At 37.2% G+C, this 20,070-nt stretch overlaps 1 protein-coding gene and 1 long non-coding RNA gene across 2 annotated transcripts in view; both read right to left on the bottom strand.

Moving 5' to 3' along the window:
* Positions 1 to 2,439: 2,439 nt before the first annotated feature.
* Positions 2,440 to 20,070, bottom strand: part of PAPSS1 (3'-phosphoadenosine 5'-phosphosulfate synthase 1) — a 99,134-nt gene continuing 81,503 nt past the window's right edge. The window contains exon 12 of the mRNA XM_032254839.1: positions 2,440 to 3,146. Coding sequence (XP_032110730.1) covers positions 3,008 to 3,146 — 139 coding nt within the window. The 3' untranslated portion in view covers positions 2,440 to 3,007. The remainder of the gene's footprint in view (positions 3,147 to 20,070) is intronic.
* On the bottom strand, positions 5,906 to 20,069 carry LOC116534442. The gene is made up of 3 exons (XR_004261718.1): positions 15,173 to 20,069; positions 12,960 to 12,962; positions 5,906 to 5,918 (listed from the first exon to the last, which is right to left on the bottom strand). It is a non-coding gene; the product is annotated as an uncharacterized LOC116534442 (long non-coding RNA).

The raw sequence follows: 20,070 nt of genomic DNA, 5'->3' as shown, positions 1-20,070 counted from the left end.
GTGGGAAGGTTTAGAACCTCTTAGAGACTTAAATGGCTTTGAACAAAAATGCTGATATGGATAAGGTACAGGCTGATTTGGTCTCAGATGGAGATAAGGAACTTGTTGGGAACTGGAGTAAAGGTGACTCATGTTTTTGCAAAGAGACTGGTGGCATTTTGCCCCTACCCTAAAGATTTGTGGAGCTTTGAACTTGAGAGGGATGATTTAGGATATATGGAGGAAGAAATTTTTAAGCAGCAAAACATTCAAGAGGTAACTTAGGTGCTGCTAAAAGCATTCCATTTTAAAAGGAAAACAAAGCATAAAAGTATAAAAAATTTGTAGCCTGATGATGCAGATAAGAAAAACCCACTTTTTGAGAAGAAATCCAAGATGGCGACAGGAAATTGCATAAGTAATGAGGAGCCAAATGTTCATCCCCAAGACAATCCCCAAGAAAATGTCTCCAGGCCATGTGAGAGATCTTCATGGCAGGCCCTCCAATCACAGACCTGGAGGCTCAGCAGGAAGTGGTTTCATGGGCTGGGCCCAAGATCCCTGTGCTGCGTGCAGCCTAGGGACTTGGAGTCTTGTGTCCTAGCCACTCCAGCCATTGCTAAAAGGGGCCAAGGTACAGCTCAGCCCATGGTTTCAGAGGATGCGAGCCCCAAACATTGGCAGCTTCCACATGGTGTTTAGCCTGCGAGTGCACAGAAGTCAAGAACTGAGGTTTGGGAACCTCCACCTAGATTTCAAAAGATGTATGGAAATGCCTGGATGCCCACGCAAAAGTTTGCTGCAGGCATGGGGTTCCCATGGAGAAGCTCTGCTAGGGCAGTGTGGAAGGGGAATGTGGGGTGAGAGCCCCCACACTGAGTCCCTACTGGGGCACTACCTAGTATAGTATAAGAGAGCCACCATCCTCCAGATCCCAGAATGGTAGATTCACCAACTTGCACTGTGCACCTGGAAAAGACACAGACACTCTAACACCAGCCCATGAAAGCAGCCAGGTGTGGTTACCCTGCAGAGCCACAGGGGTGGAGCTACCGAAGACTATGAGAAACTACCTCTTGCATCAGCGTGACCCAGATGTGATCTCAAAGGAGATGATTTTGGAGCTTTAAAGTTTGACTGCCCACTGGATTTTTGCACGAGCCCTGCGACCCCTTTATTTTGGCCAATTTCTCCCATTTGTGATGCCTGTATTTACCCAATACCTATACGCCCACTGTATCTAGGAAGTAACTATCTTTCTTTTGATTTTACAGGCTCATAGGTGGAAGGAACTTGTCTTGTCTCAGATGAAACTTTGGACTGTGGACTTCTGAGTTCATGCTGAAATAAGACTGGGGGACTGTTGGGAAGACATGATTGGTTTTGAAATGTGAGGACAGGAGATTTGGACATACTGTTTGCCTCTGTGTCTCCACCCAAATCTCATCTTGAATTGTACTCTCGTAATTCCCACCAGAGACCTGGTGAGAGATAATTGAAATCATGGGAGCGGCTTCCCCTATACTTTTCTCATGGTAGTTAATAAGTCTCAAGATCTGATGGTTTTATCAGGGGGTTTCCACTTTGGGATCTTCCTCATTTTCTCTTGCAGCTGCCATGTAAGAAGCTCCTTTTACCTCCTGCCATGATTCTGAGGCCTCCCCAACCATGTGAAACTGTAAGTCCAATTAAACCTTTTTTTTCTTCCCAGTCTCAGGTATGTCTTTATCAGCAGCATGAAAATGGACTAATACAAGAAACGTATCCCTACAACCCAGTTCCAACATAGAGAACAGAATGGCAACTTCGGTACTTACAACTCACGGTCACCAATATTCCCAGTCTACTTGCCTTCCTATACCCATAGAAGTCTGCATTTCCTAACCCTCCTTACATGTGAGTGGGGCTGTGTGACCTTTTTTGCCCAATGAACTAGCAGGTGATGTGTGTCACTTCTGAGACAAAACACTTAAGAGTTGGTGTGTAATTTTTATGCTCTTTCCCTCTAAAACCTATTACTGACATAGGAACATAGGGTGGGAGAACATCACCCTGGATGACTAAGGTGAACAGAACCTTGCTATCAACCTGGATGGATCAAATGGCACAAATTTAGAGATGTGTTTCTACAGCATACGCTGGTTTTTCCTAACTAAAGCAGTATGTACCCATCTATGTTCAAATTCCTTGCAAATTGTTACATAGGTATTTAAGCACATTAAAAATTTATTTGAAGAAACTTTTTTTGGGATGGACTAAGAATGCCTTATTATTTTCCTACTTAAACATGATGGAACATAGGCTCCTGCTATCAAAGATTTCATTGTAATACAGTGTAAGAAACTAAGTATTGGATTCCAGTAATAAAAGATGCCTGCATTTTCCCTCTTCCATCAGAAACTTTTTCACAAGGAGGAAAGGGTATGTGGAAACAAAGCAATATAAAATGTATCACATAAATAAGAAGCCAAAAAATTAATTTTATTGAGTAAAGAAGTCCATTTAGAGCTTACACAGATCATAAGAATACTTTAGATTATAACAGTTGAAAAGATCAATAGCTGACTAGAAAGAAGAAAGGAAGCAGTTTCTATTTTTAATGTAGAAAAAAAAAATCTAATTGCTACAGATGTCTTGTAAAATTCCCAAAATAAGGTCTAGCCAAGTTTATTGTTTGGTAATTTTTTCTTTTTTCAAAAGGAAAAAAGCAAGATTCAATGTGTGTACTACTGGTTACAACTAATGTAACAGCTTGAAAACATAATGAGACAGGAGCATAAATATAAAAAGACAAAACTTTAAAATTGTATTATAGGAATATAACTATAAGTGGAAAAGATACATTAAAACCATCAGTGTGTTATACTCGTTCAAAACAAAACTTATAAGGCAGACCAAAACTGATGCAAGAAAATGGTCAGCTTTTAGGAAGCATGTCCAGACAGACAGCACAAAAAAAGCCAACAGAGACTATGTGGTCCCCTTGTTACTAGAAATGTGTCAAAAGTGGAGTGACTGGGTTAACAGCCTAAGCTTTCTCCAAGGATTTGTAGTATTCCATCAGCACAGTCCAAGCCTTGGGAGCCATGAAACCTTCAGGTGGTTTCTGGCCTTCTCGGGCAAGTTTGCGCATTCGTGTTCCTGAAATAAATTCAAAGTCTTCATGGCTAAAGGAGAGGAAAAAAAGAAAATTAATTTCATAATTTAGTGAGATTTAAAAAAAAAACACTGAACACAGTGCTTGTGAATATAAATCTGATTTCAAATGTATCATTGAACAAAAAACACCACTATTGAATATTACCATTTTTAGAGCCAGAAAAAAAATCTGTATTGAAATTTTTATTAAGACCATTGTAGAATCACAGAAATTGTAAGAAATAATACAGCCAGTCACCACTGCACCCTTATCCAGTTTCCTCCAAAAGGTAACATCTTGCAAAACTATAGCATATCATAGCCAGGATATCAATGTGGAAACAATCTACCAATCTAACTCAGACTTTCCTAGTTTTACTTGTGCTCATTTCTCTTGTGGACCTAATACTATGCTACTTTGTCACATGTGCAGGTTCAGGGAGCTGCCACAGTGAAGTTACAGAACACTTCCAAATCCACATCCATTCCCAGGGGTTTTCCTTTCATAGTCATACCCGTATCACCTCTCTGCCCTCTCCTCCCCAGCTCTTGGCAACCACTAATCTAGGACTGGATTTTTTTTTTTTTATTTTTTTTTCAAGAAAGCACTAAATCTAATTTAGCTAGCAAAAATTGAAAAGTTTTAAGGAAGTTTCAACCTGAAAGGCTAAATGCAAAACTGAAATATTAAGCGCAAAATTGAATTTTTCTTTTTTAGAACAGCCAGTTAAGTAGCAATAGTCAATACTATTTCATTGACAAGACACTATAGAGTTAGTGTTGACAGTTTTTCTCATCTTCACACATATAAAAACACACAAAAGCCCTCTAAGCACTAAGCACAGAGCACATATAGCTATGGCATACATTACTTACCATAAATTCATCCTCTTCTCTCAAACATGGGAACCAAATTAGATGGCCAACTAGGTAGGACTCAACAAGCATTCAGAGTCACTCAGGTCACCAGATGACGAGCCTGTTTACTTCTAGTTGGCAGTTCTGTCCCTCTTCTCTTCATTGTTTATTATAGAGTTAACCCTGAGAACCCAGTGCAATCATAAACTACCAAGCGGCCCTGGCTTCTGGAGGTATGCCAAGTATGTTTTAACTATTAATTACACTTCTACAAACCTAGAAGAAAATAATTAGAGGCAGACAAATATGCTTAAGACAGCTATCTGAAAGTCATTTTACAACTGCAAAATACTATAAACAACCTAAAGGCCAAAAGATCCAAAATAAGATCCTATGTAATATTCTACTCAGAACTGAGTCATATACATTTTAAACTCTGGTTTTAAGAAACTCTGTTTCAACTCAGGATTGAGTAGAATATTACATAGTCATTAAAGAAAGGATGGGGTAAGATGCTCATGACGTGATTAACAATAAATAAAATAACCAGAACACAAAACTATATGCAACCACTGCTATGAATTCAATGTTTGTATCCCCCCTTTAACAATATTAGGGCTTCATATGCTGAAGCCCTCATTTCCAAAATGATAATATCTGAAGGTGGAACATTAGGGAAGTAATCAGAATTAAATGAGGCCAACAGAGTGGGCCCCCACATGATGGGATTAACCCCCTTATAAGAAAAGAAAGAAACAGGAAATTCTTGCTCTTTTCTCTGCATGAGGACAGAGCAGAAAGACAGCCATCCAAAACCAGGAAAAAGGGTCCTCACCAGACACTGCCTCTGCTGGAACCTTGTATCTTGGACTTCCCAACCTCTAGAACTGTGAGAAATAAATGTTTGGCATCTGAGCCATCCAGCATGAAGTCAGAGATATATCACTGCTATTTTGAGAAAATGCAGAAAGAGAGAGAGAGAGAGAGTGTGTGTATATACATAAGAGTGCACACATAAAGAAATATGCCCCATGTAGTCATTATTGGGGTTTAAAAAAAAAGAAATATGCCCAAATGTTAACAGTGGTTATTTCTAGGAAGTGGTCTTACAAGTGCTTTTTATTTTGTTCATGTGTTCTGCAGTTTTCTACAATGATCATTTAATCAATTATCAATATTATCAAAATCAAATAAAAATATCAATTATCATCAATTTTATAATAAGTAAAAACTTATTTTAAAAATTTCTATCAGAAAGTGATCATTCTGGCCCCCCAACAATTATAATGGCTATTAACATACACATAAATGACAGACATTAGCAGTAAAAAATATATCTGAATGGCGCTAGGGACACCAAATATATTCAATAAATAGTAACTGACCAGTGACCAGGTAGTTTATTATCTAACTAGGAGCTCAGTAAATATTTGGTAAAATATGAAAGGATAAATAGGTATATGTATAGGAAAATGTATTGGTTCAATATAGAACTATTCGTAGACCTCAATGAGTGACTACTCTTTATACTGTGGCAAAAAGAGGAATTAAATCTTACTGAATACTGTGGTCAATCTGTGCTACTTCTTTGTTGTTTGAAAGACAATGTTTTATTCAAATGTAACAAATTAAGAAATGGGTCATAGACATGGGTGACAGAGGGACATAAAGACAAAAAAACTAACGTGCATTAAGATGGGATAGGAATGTTGATATAAATGAGTGAATGCATAAATATATAATATAAGAAACATCAGTTACTGAAGTCTGAGCTACTTCTACATTCCCTTTTATCTAGATCTGGACTATTAATATGAGACGTTTCAGCATGCCCTTCATAACGATCTCATCAATAATCCCCTTCAGATCTATCTTCTCTCTGACGTCATTCACCTCCACACTAGTCAGCTTCCCACCATCTTCCTTAGTACTGGTCACTGAGTCTAGCTATGAGCTTGTGGGCTATCCACTCATTAGGGTGGGCTCTAGAACAAGAAAGAAGTATCATGATTTCCTTAGCCATCTAGGTGGTGTATCAAGCTTCTGGTTTCTTCTGTTTGACGTTTGTTATCTGTGTGCTCAATGACTCAGCTGCTCACAGGACTTATATGAGTCCTGGGCTTGGTGTTTTTTGTTTTGTTTTTTCCCTCCAGCTTCCAAGCATCTCCTATGCCTGACCTACCCCCACCAGCCTGACCACTACTGTCAGTTCTTACAACAACTTGACACTTGGTCCCTGGTCTAGTTCTGCCTCTTAGATTCACTGCTGGTTCCAATTCTGGCCTTTCCAACTTCCCAGTGAGGAACCAGGATTTTAACAAATGCTCCATCTTCCCTTTGAAACATGTCTAAGAGTTTTATTCTGAAACGCTATACATATATGATATGAATATAAACTAGTGTGACTCATTTAATCAGTCACAAGAAAAATCAGTGTGTTTTATGTCATTTCTAACTGCTAAGGAGAAAGGTACTACTACTTTAATTCAGATGTGTCACAACCTCCTCCAGTCATCCTGTCTGTTCTTCCTATTCCCTGCATTACCAGGAAGACAGACATACACATTCAACTCAAGGTTTCAACTCTCATCTTCTTAGGGTAAAACATATTTCACATGTCTGTAACAAATTATTAAAGATGATAGATAAAAAGGAAAGGTTAATAGATATTGCTTCAAAATAAAACGGTTTGATTCAGAGAGTTTATAAATGTATGGAGTATCTCCCACCTCTATCATAGTCAATGTGCAAGAAGTGTCAAGTCACCCATGACATACTGGCCCATGCAGATGGGCTAGTTACTACAGTTTATACACAAAGTAAACCATCATCTCTCTATTACATAAATGACTACGACTTAAGGCAAGAAAAAGTTACTGCATGTGAAATGAGCCTAGAAAAATAAGCAAGGCTATGAGAGAAGAGATTTCAAAAACAATCAAGACAGCTGGAATTAGAAATAACTTGTAAGTTTATCAAAACTAAAATAAAAACTGAGTTTGAGAAAACGGAAGTTCTCCAAAGAAAGAAAACTCAGCAAAAGGGAAATAATACATTTGTCAAAGAGGTAGAAAGAGAACCAAGATGATTATATGGAGTCATGGAAGAAGGGAAACACAAATGGTAAGGCCACAGAGGGCTTAGGAAGATGACCACAGCGGGGAACAAAACACTGAATTTACAAATCAGAATTTAAATCTTCCTTAATAGAAGCGTTTTAACAGATGATGAGAGATGGAGCAGTGAAATGACAGAGATACACAGTGGAGTTCAGATGTGATTTTTTTTTTTTTTTTAAAGAAAAGAGAGATGGCTTAACGAGTTATATAGGCAGGAGAAAATAAGTGGCAAGAACAAGGAAAGGGAGAAGGATGAGTGACAGGAGAAGAAACGAGAAAATATAGGATAGAGAAGGAAGCCCAGGGTGAAGAAACAAGGAGAGGCGCTTTGACAAGGAGGAGAGTCAGGCTGATGAAATGAGGAAAGAGAAGGTGTGAGGGTGGAGCGAGAGACAGAGAAATGATTTGGTGTTGGAAATGGTGGTTAATGAAAGATGGTTTCAATTTTCTCACTAAAGATGTCAAGTTGCCTTGTGAGGGTAAGGAGAATCTGAATGCAAATGAATATAGAAAATAATCCATCAATGCAATTAGCTGACTTTATCTCCAGGCCAGAGAGGTTATATCTCAGGACAAGGCTTAGGGAGCAGAGCCTCGACAGGAAGTTAAGGGAATTGAGTAGCTATAGAGGGGTCCAGATAGCTTTCCAACTATGTCTAAAAATGCTTGCTCCAACCAGATGTAAAATTAAAAACTTGTTTGGTCAAGAATAATTTGAGAAAATAGTGACTTGAATGTGCTTCAGTTCCTTAGGAGGTCCACTTAATCAGCTCCCTAAGTAAGCTTCATTGTGAAAACTTACGATGCTAGAGCTTTCTGGTCATGTAAATTTTAAACTCTGGGTTCAAAAAGGAAAAACCTATCAGTTGCATAAAGTGCTTGTTCTTGAAAGCAATGAAAAAGAAGAGAGGAGCTTGCAGGATGGCTCTGCCTAACTTTTTGATTAAAGGAAAAACGCCAGACCAATTAAAGTCCTTTCTTTCCCCAGAATGCCAAACTGTCTGAAATCCAGAAGTTTGCTTGCATTCCTTCTGAAATTGCAATTTTAAACCAAGGTCCCTGGGCACCTCTTTTCCTGAAGCTATTTCACACTCCATCTGCCCTGCATGCCATAAGCATTTCTTCATCACACGGAATGGGACTTTCTGCTTCCACATGGTGGTGGTTCCACTCCACCCTGGCTACGGAAAACACATTTTCCTCTGCCTCATACTTATATTTCTATCTCTCACATAAAGATTTTAACTTTTTATCAGAATCTAGGTTCAAGGAGTCAACACAAGAGTCACCATAATCAAATCATATTTTTTATAAGCACATCTTTAAATGGACATTATTTTACAGAAATAACTAAATAAAAAAAAGACTGAAGAATTTCTGGAATGAGCTAAAATTATCTCTGAACTTTACCTGCAAGTAATCAGGAATGCGCCAGTAGCAGGAAAGGCTACTAAATAAGGGACCTTGGGTTTTTACTACAAATAAATTCTAATTAGGGGCATTTCATTACACTAATTAACCAATCTTCCATGGCACCTGGAAAAAGAAACACAAGTATGTTTGCTTTCTTCCTTCTCAAAACCACTTGGTTACAGATTCTTCTAATCTACAGCAGACAGAATGTTAGCTCTTAAAAAAAAAAAAAAAAAGAGAGAGAGAGAGAAGAGGTTATAACAGCAAGGAGAGAGGAAATGCCCCAAATGAGCAGAGAATGTGAAACCCTTCATAACATACTAACCACATGTGGCCAGCATCTTGACTAACTCCAAAGCAGAAATGACTCTCGGCCACTTGTTGAAGATTTTAAATCTTTACAGCCATCTGCTGTTTCTCACTCAACATACATGGCCATAAGAGCCACTATTACAAGTTGTTCATACGGACAAGAGCTGGGGTCAGCAGATGGCCCTTCAAGTGTCTCTTTTGAAGGTTCATATTCAATTAGACCAGCTTTTTAAAAGTGCTAAATAGGCAACAAGCAATTTAGAGAAGCAAAAGAAAATGTCTTCTTTGACAGGACTGAAAATAATAGTGGTAACTTATAAGTGATCTATTTTAAGTCTAATTAACTTTTTAATCTAACTTGAAAGCAGGTTACGTCAAACATAGTACATCAAAACACTAAGCATTCTTAAGACTGGGGTTAAAAATTCTCTTCAAAATCAGATAAACATTTATGGCTTTCTGTTCAAGGACTAAAAAGCATTGTTTGACATCATACATATTTAACAATTTTTATTTTCAAACCAAAGACCAACTGAAAGACATGAAAAACTGAATTATCTAAAATCTAATTAATAAAAGTCATTCATTTGTCATGTTTTCCTCCCAGCACTCCAGTCTTTTAAATAAAGGCTAGAGTGAAGTACCTATCAATATTGTCAAATAATGAACTTCCAGGGTTGTCCGAAAGTGTACTGCAAAATCATCTCAATTTCTCAACAGATGATTTTTGCCATCCTCTTCCCCTGCCCAGGGCAAACATCCTATAATGCATAGGACAGCCTCTCCAGAACAAAGATTTATCTGACCCAAAAGGCCAATACTCCTGAGATTGAGAAACCCTAATAATGGGTATGCTAATAAGAAAGCAAGCTTGGGTTGACAATTTTATAAAATGTAAATTTTACCGCCACCCTAAAGGAGCAGAAAAGAAAAAAGAGATCTCAAAGTCACAGGAAAAAAGAAAAGCAGATAACAGAACAAAACATCACTTTGTAAGGCACATAGCTTCACAGTTATTTCCTCCTAGACCTCTTTACAGTAAGAAAGAAGGTCAATAACTGGACATAGCTCAGATCTACAGCCTAAGGCAACATCATGGCCAGATTATGGTACAGATACAGAAAAACTTCTGTGTTTTTAAAAAGAGTGGGAAGAGATGGGACAAGGAGATGAATGCTACCAGCCCTCAATGATACCTAAGGACACGAGTGTGCTGTCAGGAAGGTTCTTCCAGAGCAGGGGTGAGCCTTCATAAACTTCTTTATTCAACTACAACCAGTGAGACTTACAGCATAGCATGGTACCAGATACTGAAAAAGAGCCATTAAAATGATTGCAAAGAACTTCTAGTAGCATGGAATGATGCTCATGAAAAGTAAATTAAAAAGCAGGACATAAAATGCTATTATACTGTAAACTCAGCTATGCACAACTGTGTTAAATGAATGTATAAAGAGAATAAAAGCAAAACACACAAAAAATACTGGTGGTAACATGTTAATTTTCTCTTTTTAAATGCTCTCGTAATTTTTCTCAAACATCATTTCAATTGGGTGACCTCTCGCGGGCACTTATTCCATCCATTTACCCCTTATTCACCCAAGGATGCATCCAAATCAGGGCACTCCACTTAGCCACAAAGAAGAAACTTTCCAGGCAGAGAGGTTTTTAAAGAGTGAGCAGAAATGACTGGGACCTATTTTCCTTCCACTGGAGGACATCAAGAGCATGCGTACTGCTCTATGGGGAGACCTGGATCGCTCTACCTATGCACTGGGGAAAATATTCTTTCAGAAACTCTTATTTGCTCTTTTTATTTTTTCTCTAGTACTGATGCCCTACAAGAGTGGTCAAATCTAATCAGGGCTTTTGAGAGAGAGAAAATGACCTTTGTCCTTCTTTGGGTTCAAAGCTACTTTGGCTTCCTGGCATTAACAAAATACATCTCCCATGCAGTCAATTCCAGCTCACTTGAATTCTACACTGGGGCCGAAGCCCAAGAGTACTGCTCTGTCTTTAATTGCTGTTTTCTGCTCTATGCATATCTCCCCTTCCCCTGCCCTTCTTTCTCCCAGATAATACAGTTGATTAAAGGCAGCATATGGATATTGCTGGGTTTTATAACAAAAATACCATAATAATGGTGTCTTATCTGTCATTCCTAGTATTAGCCATTAAGGGAAACAATCACTTCTATTTTATTTCTAGAAAATGTAAGTATCTCACCTCTCTAGAATAGTTTCAAAACAAGGGCTTATGAAAGGATAAAACAAATAATGCACATGTCCAAGTCATCTGTTTTATTACTGATTAAAGAAAGTTTACCATAAGAACTAGGGAGAAAAGTATCATCTCCTATTGTTAGATAAAATATTCTAAAGGGAGCAATATACACAAAATCTTTTGTTTATTAACTGCTTAAGCAGAATCTTGAGATCAGAACACTTTCGGAGTCAAAAAATTTGCTGTTACAGAAAACTTAAAATTGTACACAATAATGATGGTGTGTGAAACACAAACCCTTCACTCATTCCATCGCACCTTTACACCTACAGTTCTTTCCATTAAAACTCCCTGCCCATTACCTGTGGAACTGCAAAGGAGGATACTGAACTAAATTGGTGTTGTTTTGTTTGCTTTGAAATAGGGGAGGTGAGTAGATGTATTTGATAAGAAAAAAGAAAACAGCCTTTAATATAACAATTATACTACAAGTTCTACTGACTGTGCCTCCTGAAGATGCCTTGAAGTCAAACCACTTCCTCCAATCCCCCCAGTGCAACACCCATATGATGCTGACACATGCCTACACACTGACTTCCCTTTCTCTTTTCTAAGCTAAGTCATTTTTATAACTTTTATGTTCCATGTGAATAGTTTCACACTTCTCCTTGGTTTTACAAACACTACAAGTATAGTGATTTTGTAATCTATATCTGGTAATTCTAACATGTGAAGTCTCTGTAGTTCTGCTTCTGCTGACTATAGTTTCCTTTTTTTTCTTGTTATGGTGCTTTGTTTCCTTGTATCCTTTGACATTTTTGACTAAAACTGTTCATTAAGTATACACAAATATTTATAAGAGTAAGTTGATGCCTAGTACACTGATGTGATGCTCTAGGAAGAGTTTATGTTTGCTTCTGCTGAATGCTTAGAGGAATGCCTAGTTAAGAACCACCTAAAACTAACTGGATGGCTTCAGGGTTTTTTGTTTGTTTTAATATCACCCAGGTAATGTAAGTTCAGCCCATCTGGGCAGAGCTTCCAACTTTCGAGCCTAAGCACAATGTTCTGCTCACAGTCTCCTAGAAGAGGAGAAGGAACTGGGTTCATTTCAGGCTCCCCCTTATATTTAAGGTGGGAAGGAGTCTCAACTGCATGGGAGTTTCTCCTGTTAGGCTCTCCATCTTGATCAGGAGCAGAGTTGTATTTTCTGTCTCCACCTACATGATGAGGCATTGAAAATCAATACTCTCAAGTTTGTTAGGTTTATCAGGGCAAAAGTAGCTTCAACACTCAGCTTATTGGAAGTTTTAGCATTCACTTACTGGTTTTGGCCTCACAGTTCCTATCATCATCTTGTCAAATCCATAATACTTTTATGAAAATATTTAATCTAGCATTTTCAGTTTCTTCAGAAAGGCCATCTGTAAATCTAAACTCCCTTTTTGACAGAAACCTGAATTTTATATAACCAATTCACAGTTACACAACCATCTTTTAAAAACTTCGTTATCAACTCCAGCTCCTGACTTTCAGGAACTGCTTTTTCTGGCCCCTGAGTATCTCATCATCATCCTTTGACTCTGTTCTACCTCATTCTGTTCAACCCTCTATGATCCTTCTCACCCAGGACCTTGACATGCATGGATCCCTTTGTCCAGAATACTATTATTCCCTTCTTCACCAAAGGAGTGCCAACTCATCTTTTGGAGTTCAGTGCAAATGTCACTTGCTCCAGAAATCTATCCCCGATACCTGAGACTTGGTCAAGCAAGTGCTGAGTTTCCCACAGTCTTCTGCCAAGTACTTACCACCCTTAATTGTATTGTCAGTGGTTTACTGTCTGTCTTCTTTCCTAGAATTTAAATTTCATGAGGGCAACGACAGTCTCTGCCTGTTTCCAGATATAGTGCCTACAATCTAGCAATGGCTTGCAAATAGTAAAGGTTCCATAAGAAGTTAATAAATGAATAATGCCGAAGTCAAAGTTTTGTGATAATTTCAATTGAGTATACTGACCTCAATACAAGATCCAGTATATATAAAACACATAATTTGATTTTCAAATATATATATATATATACACACACATACACACACACACACTATAGCTTATACTATACCTAATTATGATTCAAATGCACACTAGAAGACAATATAATAGAGTTTAAATTAGGTCTTATCTATTAATGATCATAAAGCAATAAAATGCAAAATTGACAAATACAGGATGAGACTAATTGGTATTCATGCAGTTATGGTCAGACTCTAAACGTATTCAGAAGAAACATCAAAATTAATAAAAATAAGCATTTTATGAAGTAACAGAAAAGACAGTTTCCCAATACTCTAACAGAAATACCTGTGCATTGCAAAGATCGTGGCAAGAAAGGGAAAGGAAGAAATTCACACGTTTCAGTGGTAAACTTGATAAGACCTGGCTACAACGAGTGAGGGAAAAGGATATAGGACTTTAAGATTCTATATAGTGAGAATAAGAAGTAATTAAAGAAACGTAAAATGTGGGGATATTATGAGGGTAAAAGTAAAGAAGAAATAAATTTAGAAAGAAATCGAAGAAGCAAGAAATCTATGCAGAAATGTTCACTAGTGTGGGAGGCAGATTTCTAACATGGCCCAATGACCTTTGCCCCCCATGTTATTACCATGCTATGTTATGGCATGGCAAAAGAGATTTTGCAGATACAATTAAGGTTACTCATCAGTTGACCTTAAAACAACAAAATTATCTGGGTGGCCCTATGTTAATCACTCAAATTTTCCTGTCTTGTAGCAGAAGGGAAGTCAGAGAGATCTGAGATATGACAGGGATGCAACATAAGGGAGGTTCTGTTGCTGAGATGGAGGGCCTTCAAAAGTGTCCTCTAGAAAGAGCAGCAATCCTCAGCCGATAGCCATTAAGAAGACGAGAACTTCAGTTCTGTAACGAGAAGGAACTGAACTCCACTAATAACAAGATTCAACTTGACAGTGGATTCTTTTCAGAGCCTTCAGATACAAACCCAACCTGTCCAGAGAACCCTGTCAAGCACATCCAGTCCTCTGACCTAAAGAACCATGCATGAGGTAATAAATGGGTGTTATTTTAAATGGTGCTTTGTTATGCAACAACAAAAACTAATACAACTGGGAAACACTAATGCACAGGTTTAAAAATCACCCCCACAGAAACCACAGGAACAGATGAGCTCTCCTATGGAAAGTATATCTGAAAAAGCCTTGAAGGATGCCTACAGTTAGGGTGTTTTTTAAAAATGACACTAATAGCCTGGCGCAGTGGCTGACACCTCTAATCCCAGCATTTTGGGAGCTCAAGGCAGGTAAATCACAAGGTCAAGAGATCGAGACCATCCTGGCCAATATGGTGAAACCTTGTCTCTATTAAAAAAAAAAAAAAAAAAATTAGCTGGGCATGGTGGCACATGCCTATAGTCCCAGCTACTCGGAAGGCTGAGGCAGGAGAATCGCTTGAACCCGCCAGGTGGAGGTTGTAGTGAGCCATGATCGTGTCGCTGAATTCCAGAGTAAGACTCCATCTCAAAAAAAAAAAAAAAAAAAAGACACTAATAGTAATGATTTAAAGTATACTCTGGCATCAAAAACATGAAAGTAATCCTCTAATGAAAATGTGGAAATAACCAGACAACAAACATTTCTGTCCACCTACCCATTCATTTACCCGTTTCTACAAGGCACTCTCACTCATATATTACTCTGCCTTCTTTTTGAGTTTATTTCACTAATCTGAATAATTCTGTATCTATCTACCCTAATACAAAGACTTACTTTATAAAAGAGGAAAAAAAATACAAATAAGATAACTGAATTACCTCTAAAAGTTTATTTGCAATATCTGAAATAATGGACTTTAATCTCACAGTCCTAAAACTAAATTTCCTTTAGTGCCTATTATGGCTACTTTGAACCTCCTTAACTTTCTAAATATAAACAGATGATTTATTATAATTCCTATCAATAATGTTTTGCCTGAAATCTTCATGAAGTTTGTTTCTTTTCTCCTAAGGCTTGTCTTATACTGGTATTTAATCAAAGAAGAAGCACACACACACACACACAAAATCATTAATTACACAAAAGCTGGCGCTAACATCCATTAATCAAACAAAAGACAACCTCATCTGTGCATAATTAATAACTGTTTTCTCACTACATCAAAGCCCATTGAAACAAAATTTTAATCACTTTCCACATATTACCATCAACTTAATTATTTTTGAACACAAACACAAAAAGTTAGAAAACTAAGGCAGTTTTAAAGCTTCCCCAGTTATTACTTATTATAATTTAGTAACCCCCAAAAAATTCCAAGAAAATGAGCCACTCATGCAACTAATACAGAATTCATCTTTGGAAAATCTTATAAGAACTGATGTAATTATTTAGCTTTTGAATGATTAAAAGAGAGACTTAAAGCAATACTACACAGATTTAACCAAACATCAAAGTTATCAAAGGCTTACCAGCACATCAGTCAACTACATACAGATGGGGTTTAGGGTCCTGTGTGTGATTAAACCAGCTGATCATGCAAAGAGACCACAGTAATGAAACATTTCGGCACAAGAAGTGTAAAAGAAAAGCTCAATTCTTTTTAGTTTGGTTTTGTTTTCTTAACTCATCAAAATGGAAATTCACCTAAGTTTTAAGCATTTAGCCACTAGCAGAATAATTTTATTTCATTCTCCTTGCTCTCCCTTGCCATTGTATTAGTGACTTAAGGAAGTTTTTCCTAACTCTCAGAACAAGAATATGTTCACAATTACTTGTACACAAACTGAATAAATAAATCTCATGCCAGGTGAGAAGCAAAGGTTGCTGGGCCCAGCATTTCACCTGACATTGTATGTTTTATAGATCTGTAGGAAGGTACTGCTACGCTTTTTTAGTGGTTTTAGGGTGGGGGGCTTTTAAAAGAATTACAAATGTATAAGGCCCCTCCCCAGACTAAATTAGAATTTTTGACAGTGGCCTACTATAAAAGGGCAGAACTGTACCGAAACTTTTTTACTTCTTTTAATAATCAATTTATATTTTAAAGTTTCAATGACCTTTTTTGTGGTAAAACAGTTCAAAGTTTACTATAATTTTTTTTCTTTTCTTAAAAAATTTTTAAGGCATCCTTTTGGTAGAAAAGTCCTTTTACAACTCTCAGCACACCGCTTTTACAGTTGCACTTTTTAGACAGTGAAATTGTACTAAGTGTACATATATAAATATATATACACATACATACATATAGATACATATTTCTTTTAAAGGCAAAAAATAAAAAATAAAAAAAGCCCACATGATTTAGAACTATTTCTAAATGTTGACAAACCTAATTTTGTACAAGGGTAAAATGTTCTAGTTTGTTGCAAATTTTTCTTTTGGTGTGGTTCACAAGGATACCGGAATCTGGGCCACATTTCAGATCTTCAGAAAATATAAACTAGAATAGCTCCTGTCTTGAATTATATGGGAACAGTCAGGAGTCCTTTTACACTTGCCTACCCCAGTTATGAAAGTCTAATAAGACTTTCCTATAGTTTAGCTACAGTTGATCTCTCAGAAAAGTTTATCATTTAAATGTGTGTATTGTCTCCGGAATTATTTCTGTCATTAAAGAGCAACCACACATCCCCAATCTCTACTGGTAATAATAGTATTTCCTTCTCCAGACAACTTATCATTTATTTCAAATAAATCAAATAACAAACTTCATGTCCATTTTAGAAACAAGAGAATGATTTTTTAAATTTTTTAAAGGTTTATTTCTATCTTCTGCCCCTATTATCACAAAATGAGCCATACAAATGAGGACACAGGGTCAGAGCTGCATTATTCTTAAATGGGGAACCAACTATGAAGTATCATGGCAAAGCATGGCAGCTTTCAGATTAAAGGTTACCAGGCCATAGTCAATTTCCAATTAATGCATGTCAGTAGAGCTGACACTGGTAAAAATGTAAATAAAAAAATCTGTTTTCCTTGTTGAATTATCTGTTTGCTTGCTGAATGTAGATTGTGATTTGTACTAAAAAAGCAGGTATATTAAGTAAAGGTCAAACACAAAACAATTCATATGTGCAAGTATCTACTAAGGTGCAAAAATAACTAGGTGCTATAGATCATGCAAAGGGCTACACATTTTGAGCTAAGAGGGAATCGTCTTGTCCACTGCCAATTATTCCAGAGACAAGGAAACAAGAGAAGACAGCACTCTCAAGCTATGTAGCAAGAACAGGGCTAGAACCCATAACTTCAGAGTTTACAGCTTCACACTACCACTTTAAACTTACAGAGTATACTACCTATAGATGAAAGGTAACATAATTTTGTCAGCCAAAGGGAGATTGATACAAGGAGCCATCAAAAGTTTCCTGGAAAATGTTCATTATGAAAAAAAAACTATGCATGGATTTCAATTTTTCACCAAAATAAATTCACACTTTTTCATGTCTGAACAGGATCTAGTTTGAGGCACTAAGAAGGATAAGATATTAGTTTGAAAAGAGCCCCTATCAGGGCAATATGAATTCTGTTAAAACTAAAGCAAGAACAAACATCAACTTTATGGTGAAGCTCGGGTAAAAGAATGGTGAAATCACTGATACTTCAGGAAAAGTTTATGGGGATAATGTCCCAAAGAAATCTGCAGTTTACATTTTGAGAAGGGATAAAATGATGTTAGAGATGATGCCCATAGTGGCAGACCACATAAATTTTCAAGGAAGAAATTAATCTTGACCATGCCCTAACTGAAGAAGACCAACAATTAACAGTAGAAACAAAAGCCAACACCACAGACATCTCAATTGGTTTGGCCTACACAATTCTGACTGTAAAATTAAAGTTGAGCAAACTTTCCACTTGACTGGTGCCAAAACCACTACACCCAGATCAGCTACAGACAAGAGCAAAGCTTTCAATGAGAATTTTAAACAAGTGGGATTAAGATCCTGAAGCATTTCTTCCAAGAATTGAGGCAGGAGATAAAACATGGCTTTACGAGTACAATCCTGAAAATAAAGCACAACCAAGCAATGACTACCGAGAGGCGGAAGTGGTCCAGTCAAAGTAAAAGTGAACCAGTCAAGAGCAAAGGTTATGGAAACAATTTTTTGGGAATGCTTAAGGCATTTTGCTTGTTGACTTTCTGGAGGGCCAAAGGACAGTAACATCTGCTTACTATGAGAATGTTTTGAGAAAGTTAGCCAAAGCTTTAGTAGAAAAATGCCCAGGAAAGCTTCACCAGAAAGTCCTCCACCATGGCAATGCTCCTGTTCATTCCTCTAATCCAACAAGGTCAATTTTGCAAGAATTTCAATGGGGCATTATTAGGCATCCACCTCTAAGATCCTAATTTGGCTCTTTCTGACTTCTTTTCATTTCCTAATCTTTAAAAGTCTTTAAAGGGCACCCATTTTTCTTCAACCAAAAAAGATTACATTGACATGGTTAAATTAGCAGGGACTCAGTTCTTTTTTACCCCTAGTCTCCAGGTATCCAGACACCCTCATTCTACAGGAACAGATTAAATGACTGGTATCATCATTCACAAAAGTGTCTCGAACTTGATGGAACTTACATTGAGAAGTAAAGTTTACATTTTTATTCTTATGTTTTAATTCCATTTTTCCACAAACTTTTTGAAGTCCCCTTGTATATGTTTGATGTAGTTTGACTCTGTGTCCCCACCCAAATTTCAACTTGAATTGTAATCCTCACATGTCACAGGAGGAACCTACTGGAAGGTGACTGGATTATGGGGACAGTTTCCCCCACAGTGTTCTCGTGATACTGAGTTCTCACGAGATCTGACCATTTAAAAGTGTGGCACTTCCCTGCTTTGTTCTCTCTCCTGTGGTCATGTAAAACGTGCTGTGCTTCTCCTTCACCTCCCCAGCCACATGAACTGTTAGTCAATTAAACCTCTTCTGTACAAATTATCCAGTCTCATGTAGTTTTTAATAGCACTGTGAAAACGGACAAAGACAACGTTCAATACTACCAATAATTTGTACTAAAAGCTTAGGGTTTTTTGCTCTTCCTAAGATCTCTGAAGACAAAAGTTGTGGTGTTAATAATTAAGAGCACAGGCTTTCTAACCAGACTGCCTGGGCTCAGCTGCTCAGCTGTCATTTACTAGTCCTGTGACCTTGTACAAGTTATCTGGCCTTTTTATGCCTCAGGTTACTCACCTATAAAATGGAGCTAACCACACCTACTTTAGAGATCACTGTGGAAAATATATGTTGAGCACGCCAATCCACAATTCAAAATACTCCAAAATCTGAAAATTTTTGAGCACCAACAAGACACAAGTGGAAAATCCCATCTTTGACACCTTTGCTTTCTGATGGTTCAATGTACACAAATTCTGTTTCATGCACAAAGTTATGTAAAATATTGTATAAAATTACCTCCAGGCTATACATATAAAGTATATTTAAAATATAAATGAATTTCATGTTTAGAACTGGGTCCCATTCCCAAGATACCTCATTCAAATATTCCTAAATCTGAAGGAATTCAAAATCAATACTTCTGGTCCTAAACATTTCATACAAGGGATACTCAACCTGTAAATAATTTAATACTTGTAAATAATTAGGACAGTGCCAGTCACATAGTGATTGCACAAATATTAGTTAGACTCTCTCTCTATACATAGATTCCCTGGGCTTACCAGAGTAATCATCACTAAGTTCTCGAACCACTTATGTTCAGTAAGCTACAGCAGACGTAGTAAGGAGAGAAATAACATTATTGCCTTTATGGACTTCGCAACAAAATTCCTGAAACCATGAAACTAGATTCAAGTTTTATTTCTACTTCTAATTCCTGGAATATTGAGAAATTAGTTTTCTGGGTTTACCTTTCTCTGACATGGATACAACAAAGCCTGTCATCAGTACAGTTGTAGAGATTAGACAGTAAACTAAATTCCTGGGAGCAGCTTAGACCACAAAAAACTTCAAAGATTTGTACAGAGAATGTAAGA

The sequence above is a fragment of the Sapajus apella genome, unplaced genomic scaffold (assembly GCF_009761245.1).
Source record: "Sapajus apella isolate SASKATOON/1434 unplaced genomic scaffold, GSC_monkey_1.0 scaffold87, whole genome shotgun sequence".
In the NCBI taxonomy this organism is placed as follows: domain Eukaryota; kingdom Metazoa; phylum Chordata; class Mammalia; order Primates; family Cebidae; genus Sapajus; species Sapajus apella.
This window is presented reverse-complemented; position numbering and strand designations above follow the sequence as displayed.